This window comes from Musca vetustissima, unplaced genomic scaffold (assembly GCF_032173495.1).
Source record: "Musca vetustissima isolate MV318-11 ecotype Yass unplaced genomic scaffold, APGP_CSIRO_Mvet_v1 utg25624, whole genome shotgun sequence".
Lineage (NCBI taxonomy): Eukaryota > Metazoa > Arthropoda > Insecta > Diptera > Muscidae > Musca > Musca vetustissima.
This window is the reverse complement of record NW_026878759.1, coordinates 203,441-220,128: the sequence shown is the minus strand read 5'-3', so window position 1 is coordinate 220,128 and position 16,688 is coordinate 203,441. Positions and strand designations below refer to the sequence as shown.

At 35.1% G+C, this 16,688-nt stretch overlaps 1 protein-coding gene across 1 annotated transcript; it reads left to right on the top strand.

Moving 5' to 3' along the window:
* Positions 1–13,307: 13,307 nt before the first annotated feature.
* Positions 13,308–14,929, top strand: LOC133323535 (glycine receptor subunit alpha-4). The gene is made up of 4 exons (XM_061532453.1): positions 13,308–13,378; positions 13,443–13,897; positions 13,963–14,573; positions 14,651–14,929. The coding sequence occupies exons 1-4, from the start codon at positions 13,308–13,310 to the stop codon at positions 14,927–14,929; spliced, it is 1,416 nt and encodes a 471-aa protein (XP_061388437.1).
* The last annotated feature ends 1,759 nt before the right edge of the window (positions 14,930–16,688 follow it).

The following is a 16,688-nucleotide window of genomic DNA, read 5'->3' as shown; positions in this document are numbered from 1 at the left end:
TAGCGCACTGAATTAAGTCTAGAATGATGTGTTCAAAGTTTCGTGAAAATCGGTTCAGATTTAGATATAGCTCCCATATATATCTTCCTCCGATTTAAGGTAAATGGTGTACCAAAGTCCTTATATATCTTTCGATTTGCATGAAATTTGGCATAACGTACTGAATTGAGGCTAGAATGATGTCTGCCCAGTTTCGCGAAAATCGGTCCAGATTTAGATATAGCTCCCATATATAGTTTCGTCCGATTTCATGTTAATGGTGCCCCAAAGTCCCTATATATCTTTCGATTTGCAGGAAATTTGGCATAACGTACTGAATTGAGCCTAGAATGATGTCTGCCCAGTTTCGAGAAAATCGGCCCAGATTCAGATATAGTTTCGTCCGATTTCATGTAAATGCTGCACCAAAGTCCCTATATATCCTTCGATATATTTGGATAGAGCTTCCATATATATTTTCGCCCGATTTTAAGTAAATTGGACATCAAACTCTTCATGCTAGTCAGGTTGACATCAAATTTTGCACAACGTACAAAATTGAGCATAGAATTACGTAGTTGCGTTTTCTAGAAGTACAGACATAGCCCAACAGATAACCTATTTATATTTGATTGAAGTCGATTTATATAACTTATGGATATATAGGTAGATTCACATTTAGATAAATATCACATATTTTATTTCATCCAATTTCATGTTAATAGTCCTGTTTAATATATCCATAGTGGTGAAGGGTATCATATAGTCGGCCCCGTCCGACTTTACTACTTTCCTTACTGGTTTTAATATGTACCATGTTTTTCCTTAATTTCTATGTTAATATTTAAAAGTAACGAAAGTCAAATCTCACTTTATTCCCAAAAAAAAAGAAAAAAAAATCCCACAGGCCATAGCTGTCTGGCACATAAAAATTGTCACAAAAATATGACTTACTTGCAAGATTTTCCCCTAGGGGAAAATAAGGCAACACTTTGCCATAGTCTTTGTAAACCTGCGCAGCTTTATTGTCATTTGTCTTTGAAAAGAGATTTGAAAAAATAAAAAAAATCAAAAGCAGAATCAGAAGCACTTAACATTAACCTTAACATGTTTTAGTTTTTAGAGGTTTTCTTTATTTTTATTTTTTTGATTCTGCGTGGCGAGGGGAGACAATTGTGGTTATATGTCTGCTGGTCTAAGGAAATTATGGCTTAATGTGAAAAAACACAATATTTTATAGTATTTTCTTATTTCGCAAAACCCTTTTCTCTTCCCCACCTACCCACATTTTATCATCAGAACCTCATTATCGTACTCATCATACCATCAAGTTGGTAATGATGACAAGAAGAAGAAGAAGGCGGAGGATGATGATGATTTGGGTGTCCTATCACTTGGGAAAAGACAAAAAATCCTTTTCTTTAGTACGCTCACTCACACACACACACAAACACACCCATACATACAGACAGATTGCAATTCATACAACTGCATTAGTAGTAGTCGTTATCGCAGGCTCTTGTTTTGTGTATTTTGTTGATTTTTTTTTTGCTTTTTTGCATCTGCCATTCGTCGTGATTTTGCCTCATTTTCGTCAAAGGTTTCAAATTCAAAATATAGCTCAACAACTGCCAGTTTGTAGCGGAAATTCAACGTTGATAGTTGGTTAAATTTAAAAATAACGGAAACTTATTTTGGATGCTGAAAATAAAACAGAAGGCATTAAATGAAAAAAAATTGTGAAAAAATATAAAAACCTTTAAAAATAAATGTACATCAAAAAATTAAATTGACAAATATATATAAATAAATAAAAAAATATTAAACAAATATTCAAATTCAAATTGTGAAATTAACATATTTAAAATTTTGTCTGTGTTAATAAATTAAATAATAGAAATTATGCAATTATGTGAAAAATATACAAAGAAATTAAACTGAAAGTGTTACCAATTAGCTGCCACATCAAACACAATTGGCCCTCTTGAAGAATAGTTTAATTTAGTTGTAAATTATTTTTAATTAACGGATTAAAAAATTATACCAAAAAGTAAGTTTAATGAACATTGTTGTTATATTTTTTAAACATATATGTATGTATTTCTTTCGAATAAAGTTTCATATTTCGAATATTGTTTTTTTTTTATAAAAATGATTTTTTACATATAAAAATGTTGGATTGGAATTATTTTTTATATATAATAAAATTTTTAGCGCAATATACTTAAATAACAAGGAAACGGGGATATTTTTTCGATTTTGTTATATATTTATATTTTTCAATCTCAAAGAATATTTTGAGAACAATGAATTCGTTAACAATAAAATTAAAAAAAAATGTTTTCATATGTAATACGTGGTTATAATGTGGATACTTCGATTTTGGATTTTATTTGTATTACATGGTTTTATATAATATTTAATTAAAATAAAAAGATATTGTAAAATTCCCAATATTGAAGACATGAAGTAGAAGAACATATGATTAGGGAGAGACCACAATGACTCCTGTACTAACAAATTCGGGAAACCCGAATTTCAAAATATGTAACATGTCGAAGAATAATTTTAAAATTGAATTTGTATTGAGCAGAATTTACAGTTTAAAGTTAAAAAACAAATTTTATAACATGGCATAATTATGGAAGATAGTCTCATTTGAGAAATTAATAATGGCAACGCTTTTTAATATGGAATTCATATATCAATTTCAAATAAAATGAAAAATAAATTCCAATCCATCGGCATATTTTCAATAAATTATACAAAATATATTTTGCAAAGCTGAACATTGCTCTCATTATTTAATCATGGTTGTTACATTTATAAGTTTTAGAGGCAGGGAACTTCAAAATATATAGAACTATAAAAGATTTTGCAATTTTTGCCCCTGAACACATGATATGTGTACATTTCGAAAGAAGATGTTTGATGTTGAAAGCTGAATTTTGTCAAAGGCAAATTTATAAAAAAATTGGAAACATATGACTGCATGAGACTGACATTATGCCATGATTTTGTAATTGATGTACTCCAAATTAATATATATGTATATATTTCAACTGTACATTTTTTATTACAAAAAGTATCAGGACAGGAAACATGGATATTTTCTCAGTTTTTTATACCCTTGAAGGGACCATTCTAAAGATTTTCATGATTTTTTCTGGATTTTATGTGTATTTTTTAAAAACTTTAATATAGCTTAAAAAAAGCTATTGAGCTCCGATGCAAAATTTTATCCGATTTGTGTAAATGTTCTACTGACATGACGTATTAGAGTTTTGTTCAGATCAGTTTAGACGGCGTTACGAAATAAGAAATATTAAAAAATATTTTCATTTCACTACAAAATATCAAACAAGATTTACCACTAAATAATTGACTTTCAAAAACTCAATACTGGAACGATCGGAACCCGTTCGTTTTTTAAATGTTGTCAAATTGTTAACCATATTGGTATGTTCCCGTAATATCAAGTAGATTCTTACAGTACGGGAACAGACTATATATAAATATACACTCATCAATTTATTTGTACATAGCAAGGTGTATTAAATAAGGTGTAAGTGACAATCATATGGTTTCAAAGTTTTTTTCTTCTTTGTTTGTGAATCTAATTGTCAAACACAAATGCGAAGATGAATAGTTTTTGGAACAATGATTTTATTAATGGGAAGGGATTATTCTCAAAGAACCAAATTTAAGTCCCTGTCGTGGATCATTTCAAACACTTACAACAGGATATATATTTTGTGCATGGGTTATAGCATGAATTTGGGAATTTTATGTTGACAAAAATTTAGCTCAAGGCTAACCACCGACAAAATTTCTGCAAAAAAAGAGATTTGTTGCGTTGGCGAAAATCTTAAATTATAGCGAATGTTTGCCACCCACTTCAATTTCTTCAGGTTTAGAAAGCAATATATAGAAGTAATTTTGATTGTATTAGAAATTCTGTTGCATATCTTGCATTAGAATCTGTCGATGGTGAAGTTGTTTGCCGATATCCGGCCAACCACCTCAATTTCATATTTAGATGGTTAGGTTCCAAGTGAAGTTGTCCCCAAGATCCGGAGAATCAATTCAATTTTATATTTGGAGAGGCAGCTTTGGAAGCCGATTTTCGGGTATTACGGATTTTCTTGAAAAATATGTATGGTTGTTATCAGGAAATCGGCGGCAATATAAAAATAATGGCGTTTCCGACCAGGATGGACATTTTTAAGCGCATTTATTTTCTATTTTCGATATAATTTTTCTTTAATAGTATTAGTATGTCAAAATTATTTATTTGTTTTTGTTTCTTCACAACATAAACTAATTGTCAGCATGACAATTTAATTTCTATAACAACAATGTTGTTTTTGTAAAATGTTCGTTGTTGTAGCTGATGCATACAACTTATTAAATACACCTTGGTACATAGTATTTATCTACTAAAAATAATTTGTGCTTATCGTCCTGCAGTTCAATTATGTTGCTTCTGAGTATTCTACTAAATATGTTTTTTTTTTCATTTTTGCACAATTTTAAATCTTTTATGCATTAACAAATCAACATGGAACTATGTTAGCGAAAACAAAAACTAAAAGAACTATGAAAGAGAGGGATTCAAAGGAACAATCTAGGAGTGGGAACTATATGGAGCAATGGAAATACATTAAGGAACTTGTTCCTTTAAAAAAAAGGAACGAAAATGATCAAAATTCTTGACGTAAACTTTAAAAACGCCGATACACGTGTCATCTGTTTTAGCCCTTCTTTCATAATCTGTTGGAATTTCCCGTTAATTATCAAAAAAATTGAAATTTGTCGCACAGTGTAATTAATAATTTAAACATTATTTTAATGTGAAAATACGTTGGAAATTCGCGCGTTTATTTTAGGTAGAGTAGATAAAACTTTATATATTTCAAGAATCTAGTGCCAAGCAGTGCCACAGGATATTTTAATCGACGCATTGATATTTTATCTGTACAGAAATTTGCCACCGTCTGCGACCAACATAAGAGATTTTGTCTATAATATAAAAATAGTCGTTAAAAAATGTCTTTAAAAATTAAAAAAAAAAGAAATAATAATCGATTTTGACTAACATAGCATGCTGAGGATAATACTAGAGAATATTAGTCACACATTGTCACCAAATGGGTTTTAATTTGGTATTTGGGGTAGTCCCCCCCTAATGTTGGGTTTTTTTTGAGATTTTGTTCGCATTTTTCAACCAAATTGCCTGCAAATTAGTATTTTGAATTCCCATTGGGTATACATTCTTCGTATCAGAAACTATCAATATTGACTTAGTATTCGGGTTAGGCCCCACATCAACGGGCACCACATTTTTTGATACTTTGGGGATTTTTGAGCACGTTTTTCAATAAAATTGGCTAGAATTCAAATTTAATAAACGTAAGCCAAATTTTTAAAACCATATTACATAAAAATACGATTTTATTCTATTTTGATATTTTAATTAACCAATAATAATTTGATTAATTATCCAGAGAGCAGTCGGGGACGATTTTTAGTAGTTTTGATTGTAATATCACAATGCAAGTATTCAGAGGCTGGCACAAATGCACAAAATAATCAATCTATCTTTTTTCGTTATTTTGAGATTTTAGTCGTATTCTATATTTAGACATATACTCCATATAAAATTTCCATCTTATTTGCATACCACCGAGGTGGCTGTAATTTAAAACAAGTGAAAAAGCGGTAAGTTCGGTCGGGCCGAACTTTGGATACCCTCCACCATAGATATATTGACAGGTACTAGAAATGAAAATATAGGGAACATACCAAAAAGTGGACCTATACCGACATTTCTAAAAACGGATTATGTAAACCATAATACACATTTTTGAAAATTTTAAAGGATAATTATACCCTCAGCCTCATGGCTAATGAGGGGGTATACAATTTAACACGGTGAAAATGTGCCTCATCGAAATATTGGTTCTAGACCCCATGTTTCCTTGGACCAATCCGTTTCAGAAAATTTAGATTTCATCCGAACTTTGCCCATCTTATTATTTCTTCCAAGCTTCTGGAACTTCAAATCAGGGGCTTCTAAGGGTCTAAATGCGTCTATAGTTCATTATCGAACCATACGTTCTAATTGTTTATCTCTCTATCCTCCGCAGGTGAAATGATTACAAAAGAGTCTTAGAACCAAACTCAAAACGCGGAACAAATCAGATAACTATTTTAATATAAAAAAGGGGGTTATATGGGGACTACCCCAAAAAGGGGGCGAATATTAATAATTTTTTTGGTAGAGAGATTTGTTACCATATACGACTACAAATTACCAAATTGCAGCAAATTCGGTTGAAAAATGCGCTCAAGAACCCCCAAATACCGAAAATTGGGGGGTACCCTTATATGGGGGATATCCGAAAAAATTGACCTGTATATATAATTTTTTGTGGATAGATTTGGTACCTATTAAGAACTCGAAATACTAAATTACAGCCAATTCGGTGGAAAAATACGATCAAAACCCCCAAAATACTGATTATTATACGGGGGCTACTAGAAAAAGTGGACCTATGTTTATATTTTTTTGTGGGGACATTAAGTACCCAATAAGAACCCAATGTACCAAATTTCAGGGTATTCGGTTGAAAAACGCGCTCAAGAACCCCAAAATACCGAAAATTGGGGGGTACTGTTATATGGGAGCTATATTTAAACGTGGACCGATATATCCCATCTTCGAACTTGACCTGCCTGCAAACAAAAGACAACCCTATGCAAAATTTCAGCATCCTATCTCAATTCCTTCAGAAGATAGCGTGATTACAACAGACGGACGGACGGAGGGACATGGCATGGGATCGTCTTAGAATTTTACTCTGATCAAGAATATATATACTTTATAGGGTCGGAAATGAATATTTCAATGAGTTACAAACGGAATGACAAAATTAATATACCCTCCATACTATGGTGGAAACCAATTAGACCGACCATTTTTAAAAATATCCTAAAAAAAAATAAAAATGCTAAAAAAGATGCTAGGTGCTAGATCAATTTTTTGGTGCTAAATGAGTTTAAAAAGTGCTAAATCTAGCACTAAAAGTGCTAAATTGGCAACACTGTTCAATAACCTAATCATTTGGTACAATTTGGACTTTGGTACACGGGCAGAACTGAAATCCTGAAATCTAAGAATGCTGTCGGAGTGTAGGATTGAGATAGTTTAGGAATATGGGTACGAAAAGTACAGAATGGTACCGAATCTGGTAAAATTTGAATTTTGTTAAATAGATAGAGCTGGAATTCTTAAATTTGAACTTACGATTACTAACTAAAAACAGGGTTGAGGTAGTTTTGGAAATTCGTACTTGTGAGTACGAAAAGTACTAAATGGTAATAAACTTGATATTAGATGTAGGAATAGAGGTGGTATTCGTAATTACAGTACAGCATATTATACAGTATTACTTATTTGTTTTGTATTCCCGAAGTAGCGGGCACATCGCTACCCTTTACAAAAATAAGAAATATCAACCATTCCAAATTTCAAAATTTTGTCCTTTTTGCGAAGGATTTTTCTGGGTCACTCACGCGAAATTTTTGATTTCTGCTGTACCAACATTTGTAGTCCTTAAATTAGTATTTATGCTAAGAACAAGAAGAAAAATGACAAATGTGTATTTTCTTTGTACTTTTTGCCGTTATTTCGCGTATTTAAATGCAATAAAAGAAAAAAATCTTCGACTTTGGTTTGCCCTTTGCCGGAAATACCCATATATATTCTTGATCATTATCAACACGATAGATATCGCAGTATTTAAGATAGAGCTCTGAAAGCTCTGTACTAGCAGGTATAAAGTTACTCCCCCAATAATTTAAAATTCCTAGGTCCACCCATGTTGAAAGTAATCAACAAATAATTTTACCCTACCTCCCTGAAAAACTGTCTTTATTCTGAATTATATTGGGGTATTTTAAATCCCTTTGAAATGTTTTTTCTTTAAAATATAAATTAGGTTATATTTAACATCGTTGAACATAGCATCATTTACCATTTATGTTTAAACATAAGTAGTCCTTCATTATAGTATACCCTATCTTTGGCCACAAGAACTAACACAAAAGAAAATAAAAAAAAAAACATAAATATTTCTTGTTCTACTTTGCTACGATGACAATGAACCATAACACCGGGCAATCCTTACAAAAGAACAGTCGCAAGAACAGGATATTCTAAGAGGAGGATTGTTTTTTTTTCTTCTCTCAACTAAAGTGGTTTTAATTGTAAATTAAGCCGCTATTGTGTTCGGTGGTTGGTTACAAACGAGGCAAAAAAGAAACATACAAAATGAAAACAACCAGAAGAAAAGACGAAGAGGAAAAAACGGGCCACAAGTACCAGACTGAAGGTAGTGCCAATTGTCTGTCTGTGAGTCTGCCTGTCACAGCATCATTATTAGCTTTATAATCGTCATCATTAGCATGGTCTGAATATTTTTACAACCAAATATTCACGTAGTAGGAAACATGTGTAACATCGTATAGTATTTACGAGTGCCTGTGTATGAGTGGGTGGTTACTATTCTTGTTCAGATTTTTATTTTTTGTGAAATATAACGTTTTTTTTTTGAAACCGTTAGTGTATTAACGAATGATGATGACGGCGGGCCGTCAAGGTGATTACAATTGACAATGATTTCTTTTTCTTTCTCTCTCGATTCGTAGTCGCACACGTACTTATAATTTTTGTTGTTGTTGTTGTTGATTTTTCGGTGACCAAAGATAAGTGTTTTCCTGTTTACGTATCTATGTGGGCATGTGTATTGATGCTTTTTGTCTATATATTTTTTATTTTATTTATTTAATATTTGATGAAATTCAATGTTAAAGACAAGGTGACAATGGATTTGTTGACTTTTATTTTTATATTTGAAAAGAAATGGAATAGAATGTAAATAAATAATCGAATAATGAATGATGTGACATTACATTTTTGAAGGATGATATTGAAATGTTGTTAAGGTCGTCGTACATGGCTGCGTATGAGTGATATTTAATACTAACCTCGAATATTATTCATTCGCCTTGTGGTAACATGTAGGGAAAGGACAAATACATAATTAAATAAAATGGAAATTATACTTATATTTCCACTACAGAGACAATGAAAATGAATCTATTAAAAAAACCAGTGAGCGGAGCAGTATAGTCGGACGGGGCCGTCCATACGATACCCTACACAACTTCCACGGAACTCAAATTTTCTGCGGATGTTTATTCCGAGCCTGGGCAATATTTCGCGATATTTGCACCCTCTTTCCCGATTAGAGGTAAACAGCACCTCTTCTTCACACTGGCATATTTTCCGAATATTACGAGTATTCAGTACAGCTATTGTCCAGATTCCCTTCACCGTGGATTGTGTTGTGATGTTCGGCTTTCATTTGTGGTCTATAGATCGACTCGAAAATTACACAAAAAATTAAGTTTTCGGTCCACTTCATTCAAAATTATTATCTGATCATCACCGAAAATTATAGGCGTTGTTCTTGACCATAACTGGAACCTCATGGAACTTTTCAAAGCGATCAGCGCTATACTTCCGCTCTCTAGAGTGATAATGGGTTACTAAATAATATACGGAGATACCTGTAAATATTTAGGTGTAACTCCCACTTCCTAGCACATACAACAATATAATTGGTATTACTTTAAAGGTCAACCACTCCTCTTGGATATAATATAAACTTCTCGAGTCCAAACATCGTGAAATTTTACATGGAGAAGGGGATCGGGTCAACGAAAAAGCATGTCTGTTTTGATAAAGATCGGTCAATATTTAGCGAGTCAAATGGACCCTGACTTTTGTGTGAAAAATTGCAAAATTTGTCTTCTATATCGTATATATTTGCGCCTGAATGTCCTAGACCCGAGAAGTTGATAGTACGTTCAAGAGGAGTGGTTGACCTTTAAATGTATACCAATTATATGGTCGTATGTCCTCAGATGTGGGAGTTACACTTAAATATTTACAGATGCTTACGTATTCAGACATTATTTAGTAACCCATTACCACACTAGATGGTGGAAATATAGCTTTGAAATGTTCCATGAGATTCCAATTATGGTCAAGGACAATGCCTATAATTTTCGGTGATGATCAGATAAAAATTTGGGGATGAAGTGGACCGAAAACTTAACTTTTTGTGTTTTTTTAGTCGATCTGTATTGAAAGCCCAACATCACAACATAACCTACGGTAAGGAGAATCTGGACAAGTACAGCCCTCGTCTACTGAATGTTAGTAATATTTGTTGACCTTTAGTAGGTTGTCAAGAGGGTGCAAATAACGCAAAGTTAGATTTTCATGGATGTTGTGTATGGTATCATATGGTCGGTATATATGGTATCATATGGTTTTTATATAATTTTTACTGAAACATTTTATGTATATTGCATACGATATACATCGGTTTAATAAGGGGTATTGTTTATTACATAGCTGGCTTATGACAGAACGGTTGTCCAATAAGCCGATAACTAAATTTCCAAGATCGTTGCTCATCTCATCCAATTTGAAAGACAATTTTCCGAGATGTTGTCTTCTACTTGATCTTTCCATCGGATTCGTGGCCTTCCCCTTCTGCGTGAACCAACACTTGGCTCGCTTTTATATGCCTTTTGAGCTGGGGCATCTTCATCAATTCTCACAAGATGGCCTAGCCAACGTAGTCGTTGCAGCTCGATCCGTGCGACTATGTCGATGTCCGAGAATAGATGGCATAGCTCATGGTTCATTCGTCCGGGGAATTTTTCTCTCCAACACTCCAAGAGCGGCCACATCTGCTTGCGCAAGTACCCATGCTTAAGATCCATACAACAGCACGGGTAATAACAGCGTCTTGTAGAGTGTGAGTTTGGTCTGGCGAGAAGTGGCCTTGCTTTTAAGTTGCTTACTCAGACCATAGTAGCATATGTTGGCCAACACTATTCTCCTCCGGATGTCAAAGCTGGTGTTATTAGTTTCGTTTATGGCGGTATGTCATCGGCGTAGGCGAGTAACATATGCTGTTTGGTGTACAGTGTGCCATTTCTGTTCACATTTGCATCTCGTATGACCTTTTGCAGCAGGATGTTAAACAGATCACACAACAAAGTGTCACCTTGTATGAATCCTCGTTGAGTATTAATGGGCTCCGAGAGGTCCTTTCCGACTTTAACTGCTGACCTTGTGCCACTTAAAGTTATCCTGCATAAACGTATTAATTTTGCAAGAATGCCGAACGTAGACATGGCTTTAAACACCTCTGAACGGATAGGGCAGTCGAATGCGGTTATATAGTCAACGAATAGGTGGTATGTGTCGATGTGTTCTTCGTCGGTCTTTTCCAGGATTCGGCGCAGAGTGAAAATCTCGTCAATGGTGGATTTGACAGGCCTGAAGCTGCATTGGTATAGTCCAATAATGTCATTGACCATTGGCTTCAGTCGTTCACACAGCACGCTGGATAGCACTTTATATGCGAAGGAAGGCAAGGAGACTTATTCCTCTATAGTTGGCACATATCGCCTTGTCTTTTTTTTGTGCTCGGACAGGATGCTAAGGTTCCAATCATTGAGCATGCATTCCTCTAGCCAAATTGTACTAATCAGCTGGTGCAAGCTCCTGACCAGCATCTTACCACCGGTCTTGAATAGTTCAGCTGGTAATCCTTCAGCCAATTAATTGCTACCCTGACCTCATCTTGCCTAGGTGGTATACACTCGTCGTACCTTCATCTCTTATTGGTTCTGGGGTATCTTTTTCACCACCACTATTTCAGATCCTCAACACGCTGTCAGTATCTGTCACCAGGTTTCCTTCTTCATATCTACAGGAGGATGTGCCTGTACCAAAGCCTTTGGTTTGGTGTTTTACTCGTTGGTAAAATTTACCGGACTTCATTCTGACTCCTGTACATCTCGATTTGCTCATGCTTACGTTTTTCTTCTTGTTTTTTTTTTCTGAAAATACGTTTCTCCTCACTCCTTTTCTCCTGATAATTCCCCATCGCATTACGTGTTGCTACTGTCTGCAGGATTGCCCCTATACGCTGCGTTTTTCACATCAGTAGCATTACGACACTCCATGGGTTTCTTGGTGGTGGTTTTTGGTACCCAATTGTTCTTTTTGCTGCAGTTTGTAGGGAGTGGGCAATTCTTTGCCATTGTGCTTCTATACTATTATCGGGACAAGAAGTGCTTTCATCAAGCAGATGGGTAAGTTGAGCGCAGTAGGCCTCGGCTACCTGTTGTGTTTGCAGCTTTTCGACGTCGAGTTTCCGTGTTGTAGTAGATCGCACCTTTGCTGCTACATTAAGACGGGTGCGTACCTTGGCTGCCACAAGGTAATGGATCGAATCGATATTCGCTCCTCGGATCGATCGGACGTCTAAAACACTGGATGAATGCCTTCCGTCTATCTCAACATGATCAATTTGATTTCTCGGTACTTGATCAGGAGAAATCCAGGTGGCCTTGTGTATATCGAGATGCTTGAATCTGGTGCTGCTAACTACCACGTTTTTGCTGCCGCGAAGTCAATCAACCTCATGCCGTTGTCTGATGTTTCTTCATGGAGGCTGAATTTTCCGACGGTGGGGCCAAAAATATTTACCCTTCCGATTTTTGCATTAAAATCTTCTAGCAGAATTTTAATGTCATGACCAGGGCAACGGTCATATGCTGTTTCTAGGCGCTCGTAAAATATGTCTTTGGTCTGTTCATCTTTATTTTCAGTCGGAGCATGGGCGTAAATGAGACTGATGTAGAAGAATTTCGCTTTTATACGGATCATAGCAATTCGCTTTATCTGGAGACGAGGTTTTTTATAATCCTTCTAACCATAAATCCGCAGCCAAATTCGCGTCTCGTTTCATGGCATCTATAATACAGGGCGTATTCATCTGATATACTTACGCCAGTCCCTTTCCACCGCATTTCCTGTAAGGCAATAATATCGGCTTTGTACTTCTTGAGTATATCCGCCAAAGCGAATACTGCGCCTGTTCTGTACATCGTGCGCACATTCCAAGTGCAGATTCTCAGATCGTGGTCCTTTATACGTTTGCCGGGGTCGTCAACATTAGGTGGGTTTGATTTTATTTTTCTTTGCTTTTTCATAATAGCGTCGGTTTTCCGAGTGTGGGCAACTAACCCGACGCCTCAACCAATTTTTTTATAGTTCTTATAGGTGAACTCGCGGCACGCGGAAAATAGCTACCCTAGGTGGCACCACGGGGATCAATATAACGATGATATAAACATTCCCTAAATACATTTTTTTATGTTCTCTTACAGCAATGGGTGCCCAATCTGTTCTTTTTGTATTACTTTCAATAAGTCTGGAACATTTTGTTAGAGGAGAATTTCAGTAAGTATTTCCTTGCATTAAATTAAAATAATTATTAACAAAAACATCTTCCTTCTCATTTCAGACATAGTTTAGCGATCACAGATATTTTACCCGAAGACATAAAACGTTACGATAAAATGCGACCGCCCAAGAAGGAGGGTCAACCGTGTATAGTATATTTTCATGTTACCGTTATGGGTTTAGATTCTATCGATGAGAATTCGATGACCTATGTGGCGGATATATTTTTTGCACAAACATGGAAAGATCATCGTTTGCGGTTACCAGAGAATATGACAACTGAATACCGTCTGCTCGAAGTGGATTGGTTAAAAAATGTTTGGCGTCCCGATTCGTTCTTTAAAAATGCCAAATCGGTGACATTTCAAACCATGACGATACCCAATCATTATATGTGGCTTTATAAGGATAAGACGATACTTTATATGGTCAAGCTGACACTGAAGCTGTCGTGTATTATGAATTTCGCGATTTATCCACACGATACGCAGGAGTGTAAACTGCAAATGGAAAGTTGTGAGTGTTTTAAAAATTTACCGATTTGTTTTTATAATAATGATGATGATGATTTGTTTTTCCAGTATCCCATACCACAGATGACATGATTTTTCAATGGGATCCCACAACACCACTGGTGGTGGACGAAAACATTGAACTGCCTCAGGTGGCATTGATACGCAATGAAACAGCCGATTGTACCCAAGTCTATTCGACGGGTAATTTTACATGCCTCGAAGTAGTTTTCACTCTGAAGAGACGTCTAGTTTACTATGTTTTCAATACCTATATCCCGACATGTATGATTGTCATTATGTCATGGGTATCATTTTGGATTAAACCGGAGGCGGCTCCGGCCCGGGTTACACTGGGTGTAACATCGCTGCTAACCCTATCTACTCAGCATGCGAAGTCTCAATCATCGCTGCCGCCAGTCTCCTATTTGAAAGCGGTCGATGCTTTTATGTCCGTTTGTACGGTGTTCGTGTTTATGGCCCTCATGGAATATTGTCTCATCAATATCGTGCTAAGTGACACCCCGATACCCAAACCTATAGCATATCCTCCAAAACCTAAACCGGAGGAAGAGAAAAAAGAACCGGAAAAGAAAACGGCACCAGAACCACCACCCAAGCCACCATTGACCGATGAGAAAATTGAGAAAATATTCGATGAAATGACACGAAATAAGAGGGTAAGTCAGGGGAATGTCGCAACAAACTGTTTCAAGGTCCGTAAAATTGAAAAAAGAAATCTAAACTTTATTTACAGGTTCCCCATACACATACACGACGTGTTATGCGGCCACCACTTGATGCCGACGGTCCATGGATTCCCCGGCAGGAGTCGCGTATAATTCTAACACCCGGAATTGCTCCACCACCGCCACCAAAACCACCATCGCCTGAACCACCCAAACCGAAATTGACACCCCAACAGCAACGTCTCAAACGAGCCATCTACATTGATCGAACATCACGCGTTTTGTTTCCCGCGTTATTTGCCAGTCTAAATGCCATCTATTGGATAGTATTTTATGAATATCTTTAAGCAACATTTCAAATATTGTTATGGTGTATTCAATACTATTACTAATACTACTACATCTAGCACAAAATTGTTATCACGCAAATTCAAAATTTTTTTTATTTGAAAGAAGGTGATATTGGTGATTATGTTTTAAATCCTAATTTGAAGAGGTTATCAAAGGGAATTTTTTTACCATAAACTACGGGAATAAACAATGTACATGGCCTCTTAATAGGATCACCTAGAAACAAAAAACAGCTGTTTTTTTCATAAATATAATGTCAAAAATATTGACGTCACAATAATCCATTCTAACGACCAACTTAGCGTTAGAAACAGTTTTCATTTTCTGACAGAAAATTTTAGGTTGTGCCTCAATTTATTATTTAATAAACAATAATTTCAAGTAACTTGTATAAATTATTTTTCTTCCATTTTATTATTAATTCGTTATCATCTGTATTTGTTTTTTTCAACAGCACTGTCAAATGTTTTGATTAAATTCTCATTGAAATATTCCTCATGGTTGGCAACATTGCACAACGAATTCATGTAGAAACTACGCACCGTGATGCAATAATAAGGTGATGTATCACAACAAAAATCTCTGTTTTTGTCTCGACGATCTGTCAAATTTTTCCTTATAATATTTCACATGGTTGAAAACATTGCACATCGAATTCAAGTAGAAATTACGCACCATGATGCAATAATAAGGTGATGTATCACAACAACAACCCTTGTTTTTGTCTCGATTATCTGTCAAAATTTTCCATATAATATTTCAAATGGTTGGCAACACTGCACAACGAATTCAAGTAGAAATTATCCACTTTGACAGTTAATCAAGACATCAGCTGCGCTATATGGACTACCTATTCATTGTGCCATGTTACTCACTTTGACAATTAATCAAGACATCAGCTGCTCTAAATGGACTACCTATTCATTGTGCCATGCTACGCACTTCGACAGTTAATCGAGCCATCAGCTGAGCTAACTGGACTACATATTTATTGTGCCATGTTCGTAACAAAAACAAAGTTTTTTTTGTTTTGATGCATCATCTTATTATTGCATCATGTCCCCGGGTGACGTATGACAACAAGATCTATTAATAAGGTCACCCAGCAAGCAAAAGTCAGCTGTTTCTTCAGAACTAATGTCAAAAAGACCTTGATGCAATAATAAAGTGATATATCAAACTAAAAACCTTTGTTTTTGTCTCGACCATCTGTCAAATGTTTCCTTATAATATTTCACATGGTTGGCAACAGTGCACATCGAATTCAAGCGGAAATTATGCACTTTGACAGTTAATCAAGTCATCAGCTGCGCTAAATGGACTACCTATTTATGGCGCCATGTTTATAGCGCATTTAGATACGCTGTTTTATGGAGGTAGGAAATCCTAAAAATAAATTAAGGTTATTTACACGGGTTTTGAGATAATTTCAAATGACTGTCAATGACTTGTTTATAAATTTGGTGTGTGTTTTATAATAAAAAAATAAGATTTTAACTCAAATTTGTTGCCTATTAAGCATTGCCACTGTGATTTTATTACGCTCAAGGTCTATTAATAAGGTCACCCAGGAAGACTGGCTGTAAATCAGATGCTTTTTAAGTTAGCTGTCAAAATGTATTATTGAGAATACACATCACATTATAAAATAGTAAATAGCGTCTAAATTTTTCACATTTAACTTGAGAAATAACACCTGTTTTCCATGGCACAATAAATCGATAGTCCATTTATCGCAGCTGATGACTCGATTAA

What these genes read in the sequence shown, in the direction of transcription:
- LOC133323535 (XM_061532453.1), top strand. Translation starts at nt 13,308, where the DNA reads ATGGGTGCCCAATCTGTTCTTTTTGTATTACTTTCAATAAGTCTGGAA. An exon ending in TTTGTTAGAGGAGAATTTCA is followed by an intron (nt 13,379 to 13,442) that starts GTAAGTATTTCC and finishes TTCTCATTTCAG; the next exon opens with ACATAGTTTAGCGATCACAG. An exon ending in AAATGACACGAAATAAGAGG is followed by an intron (nt 14,574 to 14,650) that starts GTAAGTCAGGGG and finishes CTTTATTTACAG; the next exon opens with GTTCCCCATACACATACACG.